At 41.0% G+C, this 14477-nt stretch overlaps 1 protein-coding gene across 1 annotated transcript; it reads left to right on the top strand.

Annotated features, from left to right (window-relative positions):
- Nucleotides 1-8519: 8519 nt before the first annotated feature.
- On the top strand, nucleotides 8520-12788 carry tlr18 (toll-like receptor 18; the record flags this gene model as incomplete). The annotated part of the gene is made up of 3 exons (XM_084356742.1): nucleotides 8520-9505; nucleotides 10040-11222; nucleotides 12308-12788. The coding sequence occupies 3 exons, from the start codon at nucleotides 8520-8522 to the stop codon at nucleotides 12773-12775; spliced, it is 2637 nt and encodes an 878-aa protein (XP_084212868.1). The 3' UTR covers nucleotides 12776-12788.
- Nucleotides 12789-14477: the final 1689 nt, after the last annotated feature.

The following is a 14477-nucleotide window of genomic DNA, read 5'->3' as shown; positions in this document are numbered from 1 at the left end:
TCAGTGGCCCATAAATCTGTCACAAAGACTCTGATAGTAAGAACTGTTCATCAGTCTTCCAGACATCTGGCTAAGACACAATAACAGTGATAAGTAATCAAACAGAGTTCAAATGTTTTCTTTGTCATTTTAAAGCATCATGTCAAAATGTTTTGGGAGCAACAACAGACTCTGAATTAAGTGTTTATTTTGAAAGATGATTCTCAAAGACAGAGTGTGTGAAAGCCTCAGATCAGATTCACTGGTTGATTTAATGGGTGGAGACAAAAAAAAAACAAAGAAAACACTCAGGTGCAAGTGAGTGATAATGTTTTTGCAAGTTAAGATGTACGGAGCCGGGGACGTGACATGGATGGTAATTCTAGGTCATAAAACTAAAACATTGTGATTAATATCAGATGGGCTGCTGGCGGGTGAAATAACACAGAGCTGAATCTCTCGACAAGTTTTAGTTGCGTTATAATTTTTTTTAAATATAGATAACGGCATTTTTGGCATAAATTCATCTGATGTCTCTACAGCTGATAAAGCCGACTGGCAGCTGGTCCAACTGATCAGCTGCAGCCATCATCAGAACTGAATGTGATACTTCTCATTTAACTAACTCCTGCACGCATTGAAAAAACAAAAAACAAAACACATCACGTCACCTCCCGCGCTCTGTTAAGATGAGTATTTATTACACAGTTATCTTACCTGTTGGCTGACAGCCCAGCAGATTTGGTTTAAGTGTCACCTTTACAGTTTTGCCTGATTGCTGATGAGGGTTTTGATATTCAAGCCAAAATAACCCAAGGACAATTGTTATCTTCCCAGCAACAAGTGCAGAGAGAGTTGCAAACAATGATTTCAACCATTTATTGATGCATGATTCCAAGTGTCTTCAGGCTTGGCTTGCACACCGAGCACAGATTAGTTATTAATCTCCTGTCCACACAAGATACACCTGGAGGCTGTCACGGTTCGGTATGCACCTTGGTTTTGGGGTCACAGTTCAGGATAAGTTTGGTACAACAGGAAAAAAAAATTCCGATGCATAAGGCTGGGTTTACTGTCATTTATTTATTATTACAGTAGTGAAAGTTCTGTTGTTCAGTGTCCCAAGAGAGTTGGTACAGTCTCTGGTGCATCGGGCAGTAAACAAAGAACAGATACTTTACCAGAAGTCATTATTATGCATGTTTGATAAAAAATAAACCAGAAGTAAATGTGTTTTACTGTAAATGCCAACTGTCTGAGCCAAATGTTTAAAAACAGCAGGGAGAGCTTGTCCGAGTCCTTGTGTTTTTTGTTGTGACCATGCACACAGTAGTTGTCCCTGTGCAGACTCTTGATTTTATCAACTAATTCCCTGAAAAGGCCAAAGCCAACAATGAACTTCCACTATCAAGTGTTTCCTGTGCAGCCAAAGCCAGTTATAGCTCATGTCTCTGTGTCCTGAAACTCCACTGTTGTGCAACAGACTTCTGAAATCCGCAAAGACAACTTTGGCTGGCCGATTACAATAAGTGTGACCCATAGTTTTGGAATGACAATGGAGCTCTTACATGGAGGTATAAGCTTTTTGAAGCTTTTGCTACACAGGTTATACTTGTTGGTAGGATCAATGTTGGTTTTGTTGATAATGATTATAACATAAGATAGTCAGTGGCACCTGTGAAGCTCCAACAGTGAATGAGCCAATTTCAGGATTGCAGCTGTTAGTCAGTACTGATAATGTCTGTGCAGCTCCACTGTGAGGTGCAGATACTGAACTTGTTCTCGGTAAACTAAAGTCATTTTGAGATGCAGGTTTTAATGAAAGCAATCAGAATCTAAGCCCGAGGCTCCTGTGGGTTCTTGGGGATCTGTTTGTGTTTAATTGACATATTTGGCCCAGGTGGTGGTGACGGTTAGGGAACCCAGCCCCCAAACACCTTCAGCTATTGACTCTTCACATTAACTTGACTTCTGTTACAAATGGCATGATGTCTTGAAATTGTGTTTAAACGCTTATATTTAGATTTTGGGTGAAATAGAGACTGAACACCTACAACCTTTTTCTTTTGAAGCTTTGAAAATACTGTTATTGGCTGGATACAAGACTCTCACTTTACTTCATTTTTGTTTTTCCATTTTTATTCGTGGAACTGCTTCCGTAAGTAGATTTTTACAAATTAAAAAAAGAACAAACATTTAAGTTGAAAACAAAATATGGGGTTCCCCATGAGTCCCATGTAATAGAGCTTTCTCTCGGTGGATATGTTGTCTTGTCATGGCAGGACACGCTCAGGTACAACAAATAACACCAACAATGGCTCTGTTCCAATCACGTGAAGCAATGAGGCCTAATCATGAGCCAGCATGTGTAACAATAGAACCGTGGCTCTGAAACACCAAACTAGAAATTCAAATGGGTAGTAATCGTTACACCTGTTTCCCATGTCAAATGCCAGGAAGTGGAACTATCAATTTCCTCATGCCAAGGATATGACAAAAGGCTCCTGACATTTTGAGAAACATCATGACTTATGACAATGATGCACCTATTAGATATACCTGCTCTTTTCTTGAGGTGATAAATGAAAATAACTGCTGTGACAAAGGTCTGTAACAATTATAAGACTGCTGCTCCGACTGAAATTGGTTGAAAATGGAAAATTGGCTTTCGGTGGCAGGGTGGATGATTGCTCCGTGTCTGAGTTTTTCAATTAAATCTTGAATGAAAAACAGGATCAGAAGTTAACTTTTACATCTTTTGTTGGCATCAGAATAAGAAGGAAGTGTTTTCTAGTTGTTGTCGTCTTCAAATGGGCAATCAGAGTCTTAATTATGCTTTTCTGTTGTTTTTCTCTGTTTGTTTTGTACCGTTTCTTCGCTGTCAAATGGTCAGCATCACTGTCATACCAGAATTAATTAAGGTAAATTTTAAGGGAATAAGTACATAACTACAAAACTAAATGTCACTACTTTTTAAACATCACCTCCTCCTGTATCATGTGATGTGTCACTTTGAACATAAAAGCTGAGGTTAACTCATTGTCATTACTATGCTTGGCTTATGTCGGGATATTTCTGGTCTAATAAAATGATTTAACGGTGCGATGAGGAAGTTACATGTTTTATTTCACCACTGGACTTTGACTTCTTTTTTGATTTCTACTGCCTCTAAAGTAAACACAGCAGCTTATTTTCTTAAAAGTGAGGAAACATGAGTGCTTTGAGCAGCAGAAATTAAATTAAGTTGATTGTGTAGTGTTGGCGTCAGATTTTCTCAGAGACAGCCACATCCAAAACTGTATGTTTTAATACTGCCAGAGGTTAATGGGAAAATTGTTACCCAGCACTAAAACACGTAGAGTGTCTGCCGGTGAGGAGGATGTTGTATATTTGACAATGATGTTTTATACGTAACATGTAAACATTGAGCATCATTAAACCAGATGAAAGGACTCTCATCAGTGAAACAAGTCTGCTGCCAGATTAATATGTCGTACAGAGGCAGTCGGCACAATGCTGCCATCAGATATCAATGAAAGGGCTTATTTCTAACAATTATTGACTGCTCTGTAAATACCAGACACAGTAATGACATCATTCATGGCATATGATAGAGATATCTTAATCATTGATGGAGCCATTTATTGTTTCTGTGATAGCCTGGTTGGTATTTTACTGCAGGACGACCACGTCACACTATGGATCCAGCGAGTTGCTATGGACCACACAACACCAGGTTCAGAGTACAGTCTAACGTACAGAAGTTAAGTTAGACTTGGTATATTGCTTTTTATTTTATCCCTACATCTTAAGTTCTGGGTAGACTTGGCTAAAATGATATGCACTGATCCTAAATCCTAAACCAGTCAACAGTTTAGGCTCATGTGTTGCTTCCTAAATCCAACACTTGAAAATCAATGTGAAATATTTGCAAGTGGGACCCAATTTGTACACATATAAATCTGTTTACAGGTCTTGAGGAGTGCTCCTGCAAATGTGAAATAAGTCGTAGGCCTACAGTATAAATCCTTTTGTGGTTTCAGAGGATGATGTAAAATCTGATAAGTTGCTTCTTGAGTCAGTGTCTGTTGTGGCTGAAGACTACGAGTCAGAAAATGAAAATAAAATCTGTCGGTGTGGAGCTTGAAAGAAATGACCTGACCAGGCTTCTGTAGCCCACTTCTCATCTGCGCTCAAGGCTGTATTAGCTGCTATTGTCATAACACAGCCAAACTTCTGACCCAACTCCAGGCAGTCATATTGCATTATGGGTAATGAATTCATCACAATGTCTCTGGTTCGATTGTGATGCAGATTTTGATCCATGGTTTTTCAAACCTTTGTGAGTTTGACAGTGTTACAGCAGAAGTACTATCATGACAGTTAACTCAACATCCATCAGCTTCAACTGTCGTTTGTCGTTTTAATGCACATTGAAGGATTATGATGCACATTTTCTCATTAACTCCACCACACAGAAGGTGCACTAACTCAGGCTGAAGCTGGCAACAGCTTAACAGCTTAACATCTATAGCCAAAGCTGATGGATGTCCTGCCAAGCATCATACAGCCTACAGTGAGGAAAACTGAGTGAGGTCTGACAGTATAGAGCTGAGCCCGACTAGCTCAGTCTGTGATGTCTTTAAATGGCCACCGTCTGGCCGGATGTCTGTGGATGCTGTAGCCTGGAAAGTCAGAGTAACTCCTAACATTCATGGAAGTTTATTTTTGGATAATAGCCTATGTCATTGCTAAAAGTGATACAAAAGTCCTACTTCTGACAACATTTTGTTTCTGAGCTACCATATGCTCCATCCTCAACCAACACAATCGCAAGAATAAATGTCTGGCAAGTACGTTTCTGCAAAACCACAGATAAGTTAAAACTCTTTTACACTGCAGCTACACACTTCTTTAGGTTTTGCTGGGTTAGATTTAGGCACAAAAACCACTTTGTTGGGCTGAAGAAGACCTCATCAACTGGCTTAAAATACCTGTTCTGGTTGTCACAAAAGCGGCTGGAAATGTGTCACGGTCTTGCTCAAAAACACATTTGGAGATCAAAAATGGCTGGTGCATGCCAACTTTTGGTTGGATAATGTCCCAAAAATCTCCTTGTTTTCACCCTTACAAATGTTGAAATGCAGATTTAAACTGCATCTATGTACAAATATGGCACGTAGCCCACGAAACGTACTGGGTGACTGGGCTACCTCAATGTTAAGGTCTCACAAAGACCATAATACTCTATTCTGTTCGCTCGAGTGGCAGGCTTGCTGATGATGATGCTGGTCAAAAGATTTAAGATTGTTTTTTCACAATGTCAAAAAATATATATATTATAAGCTCACACAGTTTGCATATTACTGATTTCATCATAGAGGACAGGGAGTGTACCTTTAAACAATAAGAGGCGCTGTCACACTGAAACTTTTACTACATGAATCAACTTTCATCCTTCGGCTGCCACACCTGTTCAACTGGATCTTTGTCAGGTAGTGTCAGCCTATAGATAATATCTATTTTCCATTTTCACATGCTCTGGGGGGATTTCCAGCTCATTCTATATGAACCTGGTAGTGGGTCAACTCTGCACGTGAAAAATATTGACCAGGAAAGGGGCCATATGTGTTGTATACACAATGAGTCACACGTGTAGACTGTGTGACCTACAAATTGTATAACCTGTGTGGTGACACTGAAGTGTTTGCAACACATCTCTGAAGCTGCAGAGAATAACGCTCAAGGATTAAGTGAGAGTGCCTGAAACTTGCCAGCATTTTCTTGCACATTCCTTTCACAGATAAAAGGCCGATTACACCACAGAACAGGGAGGTTTGACATTAACTTGCACAGAGTCAACCAATAAATTCTCTCCATCAGATTGTGATGGCGAAACTCCTGCAGGGCAGGTTAATGTCAAACCAGCTGGAGGTCAGGAGCCAAAATACACATAAAGAAGTATGTGGGTTAGGAAATCATTGAGTGACGGGAAGAATTCCTCTGACGTGGCTTTAATAATTTTTTCAACTTTGTTTTGGATCAGATGGTTTGTAGACAGACTAACTACTGCAAATAATCTTATCTGACTTCTTCAGAGGATGTACCCATTGTTGAAAGGCCTTTATGGCAAGATAATAGTTAAACAGACACGTGCTGATGCCAAAACAGCCATAAACCAAAGCTATGGGTGTGAGACGTGACCTTTGACCAGACTGTTGTGAGACCTGTGTGAAAACTAAACAATGCAATTTTAATAAAAGGTGACATTCATGAGAGAAATCTAAAACAGTGGTCCGACATGGGCTGCATCAAAGTTTTGACCATGACAGAAATGCGGGACTGAATGATCACATGTTGACTACAAACTCACTGGAAAATAGCTGCAATATCCTCAATGCTACCCAAAATACATACATAGGACTTTCCTCAATGTTATGATCCTTATGTTACAGCCTCCAGTTCTTTAAAGAACCAGTCTTCGTCCATGCTAGACCTGGACTCACCCATGAACACGCTAAAAACCTTTACCTAATGTACAAAAGAGAATAAACTGGTTGAGAACGAGCTGAATGCCTCAAACATGAATACATTTTCAATACTCGGACAACAAGCTTTGTTATTGGTGGGTGGTATTACGACAGCATTTTACAACAGTGCCTTTCATGCAAGGAGTTTCACTAAGTCAATGTTATTGATGTCGACCTAATCTACCGTCAATTTCCAGGACCAGCTGTCCACTGTTGACCAGATTAGATAGACGAGGAGGGTGTCTGGAATGAGGCTGCTGCATCACGGCTGCTGTTTTCTCGGACAGATAGTGTTTATATGTCAAGGAAGGAAAATGACAGCCACAGTAAACACAGGGTGTGATCAAGTCATTCAAACAATACAATCTTTCATTTGCTGTCTCGCAGTAATGTTAACAATGAGTCATTAAGATGACTGTTGATCTGAGAGGAATGAGGAAGGATTAGCGAGGAAAAGATGTTTTAGATTAGATGAGATAACTTAATTGTCTCTGCAGCACGGGTGGTGAGACAACGAAAACAATGAAAGTGAAGAGTTTATACAAATGTGTTAAGGGTATATAGATATAAATAAACAGTGACAGTTAACTTCACAGTCCATCTCATTCCTTATTCCTCACAGGGCTGAAAATGTAAAAAAATAAATACATATTTGAATTACATATCAGTTTCTCACCCTCTTCCCTTTAATATCAGTGTTTTTCCTGCTTTCATTCGCTGCATTTGACCAAAATTAAATTAAATGTATTGATCCCTCCCTGAACCTCTCTGGTTCATTCTGGTGGATGCCCAAGCTGTCACAGACGACCAAAAGTAAACAAGGAAATGATGCATTTCCCATATCTGCACAGACATTCAGTAAATGTTTACTCAGGTCCCTTATGCAGCCAATCACACTAACACTGATTGTTTAACGGGGGTTATAAAGCTTGACGTCTCCTGCACGTGAGGATCAAAACAGTGTGTACTTTGGACCAGCAATATAAATAAAAGTTTCGTAGAAGGGATTTAAAGAGTCTGCATGTGAAGCCTTAAGCAGGAAAGTCTTAAGAGGGTGAGTACTGTGAAGTGCTGTTGTGGGACCACTGAAAATGTCATATGCATGAGTCTCATGTCTTTTTCAGAGCATGTGATGACTGTACAGCGATGTTGTTCTTTTGCATTTCTTGCAAGATTTACTTGCTAAATGTTTATTCTGCAAAGACACATTCATGTTTCAATGGGAAATTATAGAAAATTTATCAAAGACTTTGTGTCATCTGCCACATCATGGCTCGCTTATCCTGATTTCTTTGTTGTCTTTGAATCATGTAGCTTTTGGGGGTTTACAGGAATTACATGCCAGTTAATTTCAGAGAAGTGATGTAACCACAATGTATTTGTATGAAAACTACACATCCTCCTTTGTTCTGCCAACTTTCCTCTGATGCAAGCCAAGATTAAGATATTACACCATAATTTGATAGGGTGTGTGTGTGTGTGTGTGTGTGTGTGTGTGTGTGTGTGTGTGTGTGTGTGTGGCTTCTGACTGCGGTTTCCAAGACCCCAATGTATTGGTATTTTTAAGAAGCACTAATTAAGGTCCTGTTTGTAAGAAAAGTTGATTTGATTTGAAGTGCTGACGCTTTGGGATTTTAGGACAGGTTGGCCACCATCCCAATAGGACCTTTAAAACAGGAACAGAAAAACAATGATGTGAAGTCACTGGGAACAAATTAATTCATAGAATCATAAAAAAAAAATGAATGGTAGAATAAATCACCTGTGAGTTTGGCAAAAAAGTACACCTCTGATCTGTACCGCAGTCTGGAGGTTTGAGGTTAAAAAAAAAAAAGGTAAAAAGGAAAAAGAAAAGGGGATAAAAACAAAAAAGAAGGGAGCAAGAAATATAAAAAGGACCAAAGAAAGTTTTGTTCACTGTCTTGCCACTTTTTTTTATTGAATTAAAGAATATAATGCCAGGATTTAATCTCTCCTTTTCTTGTTTCTTCAGGCTACAAGTCTGACAAGATGATGTGGAAACTGGTTTATTTTAGCGCCCTTCTTCTTGGAGCACTCACATCCCCAACTCCATCCTCAACCCCCACCACGAACACTGATGAAGGCCCCTGTCACATCTACAACTCTGGCCGCTCTGCAGACTGTCTGGGAAGACAGCTTGAAAGTGTTCCATGGAGACAGTTTCCTTCCACACTGGAAGACATAGATCTCTCCTACAATAAACTTCAAGCTGTCCGTACTGACGACTTCCTCCGCCTCCCTCGGCTTCGCATCCTTCAGCTGCAGTTCAATAACATTTCACACATTGACAATGATGCCTTTAAGAACAACACACTACTGGAGCATCTTAACATCTTCAATAACTCCCTGCAAGAAATTCCTGCCACAGCTCTGACTCCTCTGTTGAATCTCAAAGAGCTCTACATGTCCAACAATCTTTACGAACATGCCACTTTGGCCGATAGTTTCTCCAAATTTGTCAAACTCCAAATTCTGTCTATGGGTGGCCCTCTGGTGATGGGTCTAAAGAAAGGTGACTTCCAGCCCCTGAAAAACATCAGGCTCCAAGGTTTTGCCATCAAATGTTCCTCCAATCTACGTTACTACGAGCCTGGAAGTTTGGAAGTCATTCAGACAAAACAGATAGGATTTGATTTGGCCATAGATCAACGGCCAAACGCTCTGCTTCACATACTACGTGACCTCGCCAACAAGACCTTCATCGCCATCCAGTTTCGCAACCTCTTTGAGTTCATGTACTACATGGGAGGGGAAGACATTTTTGAGGGTTTAAAAGCCATCACAGCGCATCAGCTCATATTTCACAGAGGTAAATTCAATGAGAACCTCCTGAGGATGGCTTTAATGAACTTACAAGTTGCCCCTATCAAAAGGTTGAGACTTCAGTACATTGACTTCGCCCGTTCACCCACGTTTGTGGATAGTGGAGCAGGTTCCAGCATCACAGACCTGGCCCTGGATAAGTTGGAGCTTTGGTGAGTATCTTCTCAATTTGGGGCATCATGTGCCAGTGTGAGTTATGAAATTTAGCAATTTCCTATCACATTGACTAACTAACTTGCATAAAAATAATAACTTGACTTGCCAAATGGTTTGTTACACAGAACAATCTAGAAAGGCATCACCAGAAACTGTTTTGAAAACTGTTTTTGGCGGGCTCTTTCTAATAATACTTGGTGGGTAACTGGATGACCCATTTCTCTATTATTGTAAATCACGGATCAGATCAACAGCCGGCTATGCTAACCTCCTGAGGAGCCGTCGTTGTTTTCAACAAGTCGCTTCTCTCGCTAGTCATCGCATCTAAACCACACCTGTAGCAGCCGTCTCTGGTTGTCAGTAGTTCCTCAAAGGACGCTGATTTGACTGAACCACTGTGTAAGATGACATGATCTTGCAAATTCAGCTACCTTTCAATAATCACAAAAAGGCCAGTAACATCCGTCAGGGTCTAGGTGTCTGCTTTTAATTTGCTCATACATAACATTACAAATCTCTGTTTCTTGTAGGTATATCAGCAATCCTGATGTACTGCGATTTGACTGGCGCTTTACCTGGTTCAAGAAAATTAGGGAACTGTCTATCCAGTATGTGTACTTCAACTCCGTCCCTTGCGATGCCTGGGTTGAGATGGAAGGTGTGGAGATTATGGATGTTTCCAATAATCGACTAAAGAATGAGTTCATCTTCAACCAGCGGTGTGATTACAAGGGCGCCATGCCAAATCTTCACACCTTCAACCTTAACACCAATGAACTGACCAGCTTAAAAGACTTGTCATTGCTCACAAGGGAGTTCAGGCAGCTACAGGTTTTGGATTTGAGCAACAACAAACTGGGATCTGCTGAAGACAGCCGGGACTGCGTTTGGCAAAATAATATCACACGGCTTATCGCTCACCACAATCAATTTGTAAGTGAATCCCTCCGTTGTTTGCCTACCACAGTAGACTACTTGGATCTGTCCTACTGCAACCTGGACCAGCTGGACATGGTATACTTTGAGAAAGCCACCAACCTGAAAGAGCTCCTGTTGAGTGGGAATAAAATCAAGTTCATTCCATCTAAGTGGGAAAGTCCGTCACTGCAATCACTGGCTTTGGATGGGAATTCATTTGGTCTCATTAGCAAGGAATCCTTCCAGGACATGCCTCGACTGTCTCACCTGAGGGCAGGAAACAACCCTTACCATTGCACTTGTGAGCTCCATGCTTTCGTCCAGGACACGCTGTCAAAAGAAAAGGTTAACCTCACGGACTGGCCTTGGAACTACAGGTGTTACCACCCTGAGGTCTTGCTCAACACAGTCATATCCAAATACTTTCCAGGCCATGTGGCGTGTGATATTAGACTAGTTATCATCATCTGTGTTGCGACCACTGCAGTTGTGATCTTGGTAATGATGGTGATTTGCTATATTTTTGACCTTCCATGGTACACTAAAGCCACATATCAGATCATCAGGGCCAAATACAGAGCCCACAAGGAAAAAGTGGCGGGGGAGCCAGAGCCTTTTACTTATCATGCCTTCATATCCTATAGCCACTCTGATGCAGACTGGGTGAGGGACGAGCTCTTGCCCTGTTTGGAGAACAGCAGGAACCCCTATCGTCTGTGTATTCATGAGAGGGACTTCATGCCAGGAAGGTGGATCATCGATAACATCATTGACAACATTGAAAACAGTCGTAAGGTACCAAAATGTAGTTACTCTTTGTACCTATAGATGTCAGAATACAGCATTACTGGTGCAGCATGAAAAGACTTGTTTAACCACATTTCATCTCTGCAAATGAGTTCACAATAAGGGTTGAGCGATAAATACTAGTGAAACCTACCAGCTGATTTAGGCCTTCAGTCACCTAATGTCTCAGCTTGTTTAGCAATAATAATCACCAACCAGTGATACTTATTCTCTTCTACTGACTTGTGTTCTTGCTGCCAGGCACTATATTGCAAAAGATCTACGTAAAAGTATTCTACGTTTCCAACATTTAAGACTTGTGCCATGGTTGGGTTGTGGTCTTGTTCTTGTTGGTTAGATGGTTCATTCATAGGAATTTCACCCAAGTAAACCAGGGTTTGGGTCTTGTGTGGACCCAATATTCAACAGTGACTTCTTTAAAGGAAGTGATTTAATTTATGTGAAACCATGATTTTATTCTAAACCTTACCAAGTATGGTGCCTTTATTTTGAAAGTGTAAATAGATGTTGCATGTTCATTATTGCTTTCTGCAAACTCTGTTTTTTTTTCACGGGTAGGTGAGGCGTGGACCGGCCGGTCTGTTACATGGTTTGGTATAATTTGGGGTTGGATACACCAAGCTGATGATTGGACTTTGGGCCCCATTGGGCTGTTTTGCGCCAATAAATTTGAGTCTTTGGCTGTATTCAGCCTTTATGGTGGTCATTTATGCAATTCACAATGTTAAATCAGTGTCTAAGACGCTATGATTGGCTACTCAGCTCGATAAATAAGTGGAATACAGTTGGGTTTATTAGGTTTTGTAGGACGAGTTTGCATTTTCAAAAAGGATTATAAGCAGCAGGAAAAGCGGACAAGATAATGAGATGAGATGAGATGAGAGATTATAATGCAGAACATAACAGTTTTTAACTGTGCCATTACCATAATATTTCCCTAATAACACACTGTACTTAAACATAAGGTGTCATCATAACTAGCATGACCATAACTCATCAAACCAAGTGTCTTACCCAAGAAAATATAACGGTATAATTGTAATCCATGTTTTCTTTTTTGTGTCCATCTTCAGGTGATATTTGTCCTCTCACGGCACTTTGTCAACAGTGAGTGGTGCAACTATGAGCTGTACTTCGCTCAGCAGAGAGCAATGGGTAAGACCTTTAGTGATGTCATACTCGTGGTGAAGGAGCCCATTGATCCCAACTCCCTGCCTAGCAAGTACTGCAAGCTAAAGAAGATGCTTAGTACCAAGACATACCTGGAGTGGCCCCATCAGGTCAACCAGCAGGCTTTCTTCTGGGCACAGCTGAAGAGTGTTCTGGGCAAGCCAACAATGACCCGAGAGGGAAGGCACAGTGCGAAGAGCAGAACCTCATCTGAGGGAGGCATTTCTGTGATTCGACTCCCCATGGACGATAGGAGGCCAGAAGTAGCAGCACCTAATTCAGACAAAGAAGCAGAACCGAAAAACGAGATTATTCAAAGGAACAATGACGAGCAGTCCAATCAGGGACGAATCCCTGTGGTGGCATTCTGACCAAAAGGTTAAAAAGTAAACTTTGTATGATTGCGAGCATTCCTTCAGTATTGTCTCTGTAAAGGCCTGAACTCAGGTGACCTTTTGTGTGGGTTATATCAAGCTGGGAGCAAAAGCCAACATCTAATTATGATGACAGACAATAACACGATCCCTTCTGTGCCCATGGCACTCTGTCATGTTATCCCTGAGGGCCGAGCTGATGCCCTCCGCTCCGCTCTCCCTCTGAGCGTCTCAGGCCAGGTGCCCTGCTGACAGGCGCTGAAAGGCCGCAAACTCAACGGCCCAAATAGGATCTCCCATGTCGCACTCTGCATAACAAGCCAGGTGCCAGGAAGATGTGGTGACAGGAGCCACATTGTGAAAAGACCGTGCTCTGTTACATTCTTGGCCCTCAGAGGTATGAGATCATGAACGTTCCAACTCTGATGTGCCAGGGCCGAGTCAAAGGCCACACAGGCCATGTAATACAAATACTTCAAATAATACAATGTGTTTCAGGAAGATGGGCCAATCTTGGGATCATTGGATTCAGCACTGCATGATAGCTTTTCAGTATGGGTGATGTTCAGTGATAGTTGATTCTATGGCACAAGTTAAAAGAACAATTCACTCAAAAATTAATGTTCAGTCATTATCTCCTCACCCCCATGCCAGCGAAAAGCAGGTGAGGTTTCATAGTCCTCAAGACATTTCTGGAGCTTCACAGCAAGATAGCCTTACAGCATTCTCATGAACAACTGAAGTATAAAATAAAATCCATAAAATGGCTGTATAAAGCTTGTCAGGCACAATAGTTAATAAGTTAGTTATGAAGTACATGAAGTGGAGCATGACATCACACAACAACGACGGCAAAAACAAACTTGAACACAAGACTCGTAGTTCCCTCAGCGAGTCGACTTGTTTCGGGCTGCTGTGGCTGCGGGTACCAGACTATTGCCAAAGCGAGCCCTTCTGCACCTCAGTGACCTGTACCTGTGCCCAGAGGAAAGTATAGTGAGGTGGCGATGGACTGGGTGTGTGATGTCCCGTGCTATTGAATTTGCAATGTGTGTGATGGCCTTACAGTTGAGCTGAGAGACATTTTACAAATCTAATAATACAAGTCTCAAGAAGCCCCAAGATCCTAAACTGACGTGAAAAGACGTTAAAAAGGAGAAAATCTTCACTGGAGCTGCTAAGATAAAAGTTTTAGCACACTCGACTGTGAATCAAGAGTGTAAATTACATCAAATCAATTTGGGATCTCTGGGCTTCCACTTGGATTTCACCAAATGAGCTGTATAGAGCCATGTTTTGTTTTGTTTTTTTGCGGCTACATTTTAACATCCATGCTGTTTTTCTCTGCGCAAAATGGAGATAAATGTGGACTTTTAAATTAAAACCTGACTTTCCATGAGCAAATTAGTTTATTTGTAACGCTCCAGCACTTTGTATTTGTATCAGCTCTTCACTAACTAGCCCATCATTTTGAACTGGCCACTCTCCGTCGGCCTTCTAGTGGTTCAAGTTGACTTTCAAGTTTTCCCTGTATTAAACTGTTACGTGTGTGGTCAGGCAACTACTACTTTGATTGCTGCTAAAGTGACCATTTTCAAAAGGAAGACAAGTTATTTCATGCAGGATTAGATTATAGAAGGTTTTTTTTTATATCTAACAACTCATATTCATATTCCATTAAAATGCAAGATACGGGGCA

The sequence above is a fragment of the Pagrus pagrus genome (assembly GCF_965226575.1).
Source record: "Pagrus pagrus genome assembly, chromosome: 7".
NCBI lineage: Eukaryota > Metazoa > Chordata > Actinopteri > Spariformes > Sparidae > Pagrus > Pagrus pagrus.
Note: the sequence above shows the minus strand (reverse complement) of the source record. Positions and strands in the feature narration are given on the sequence as shown.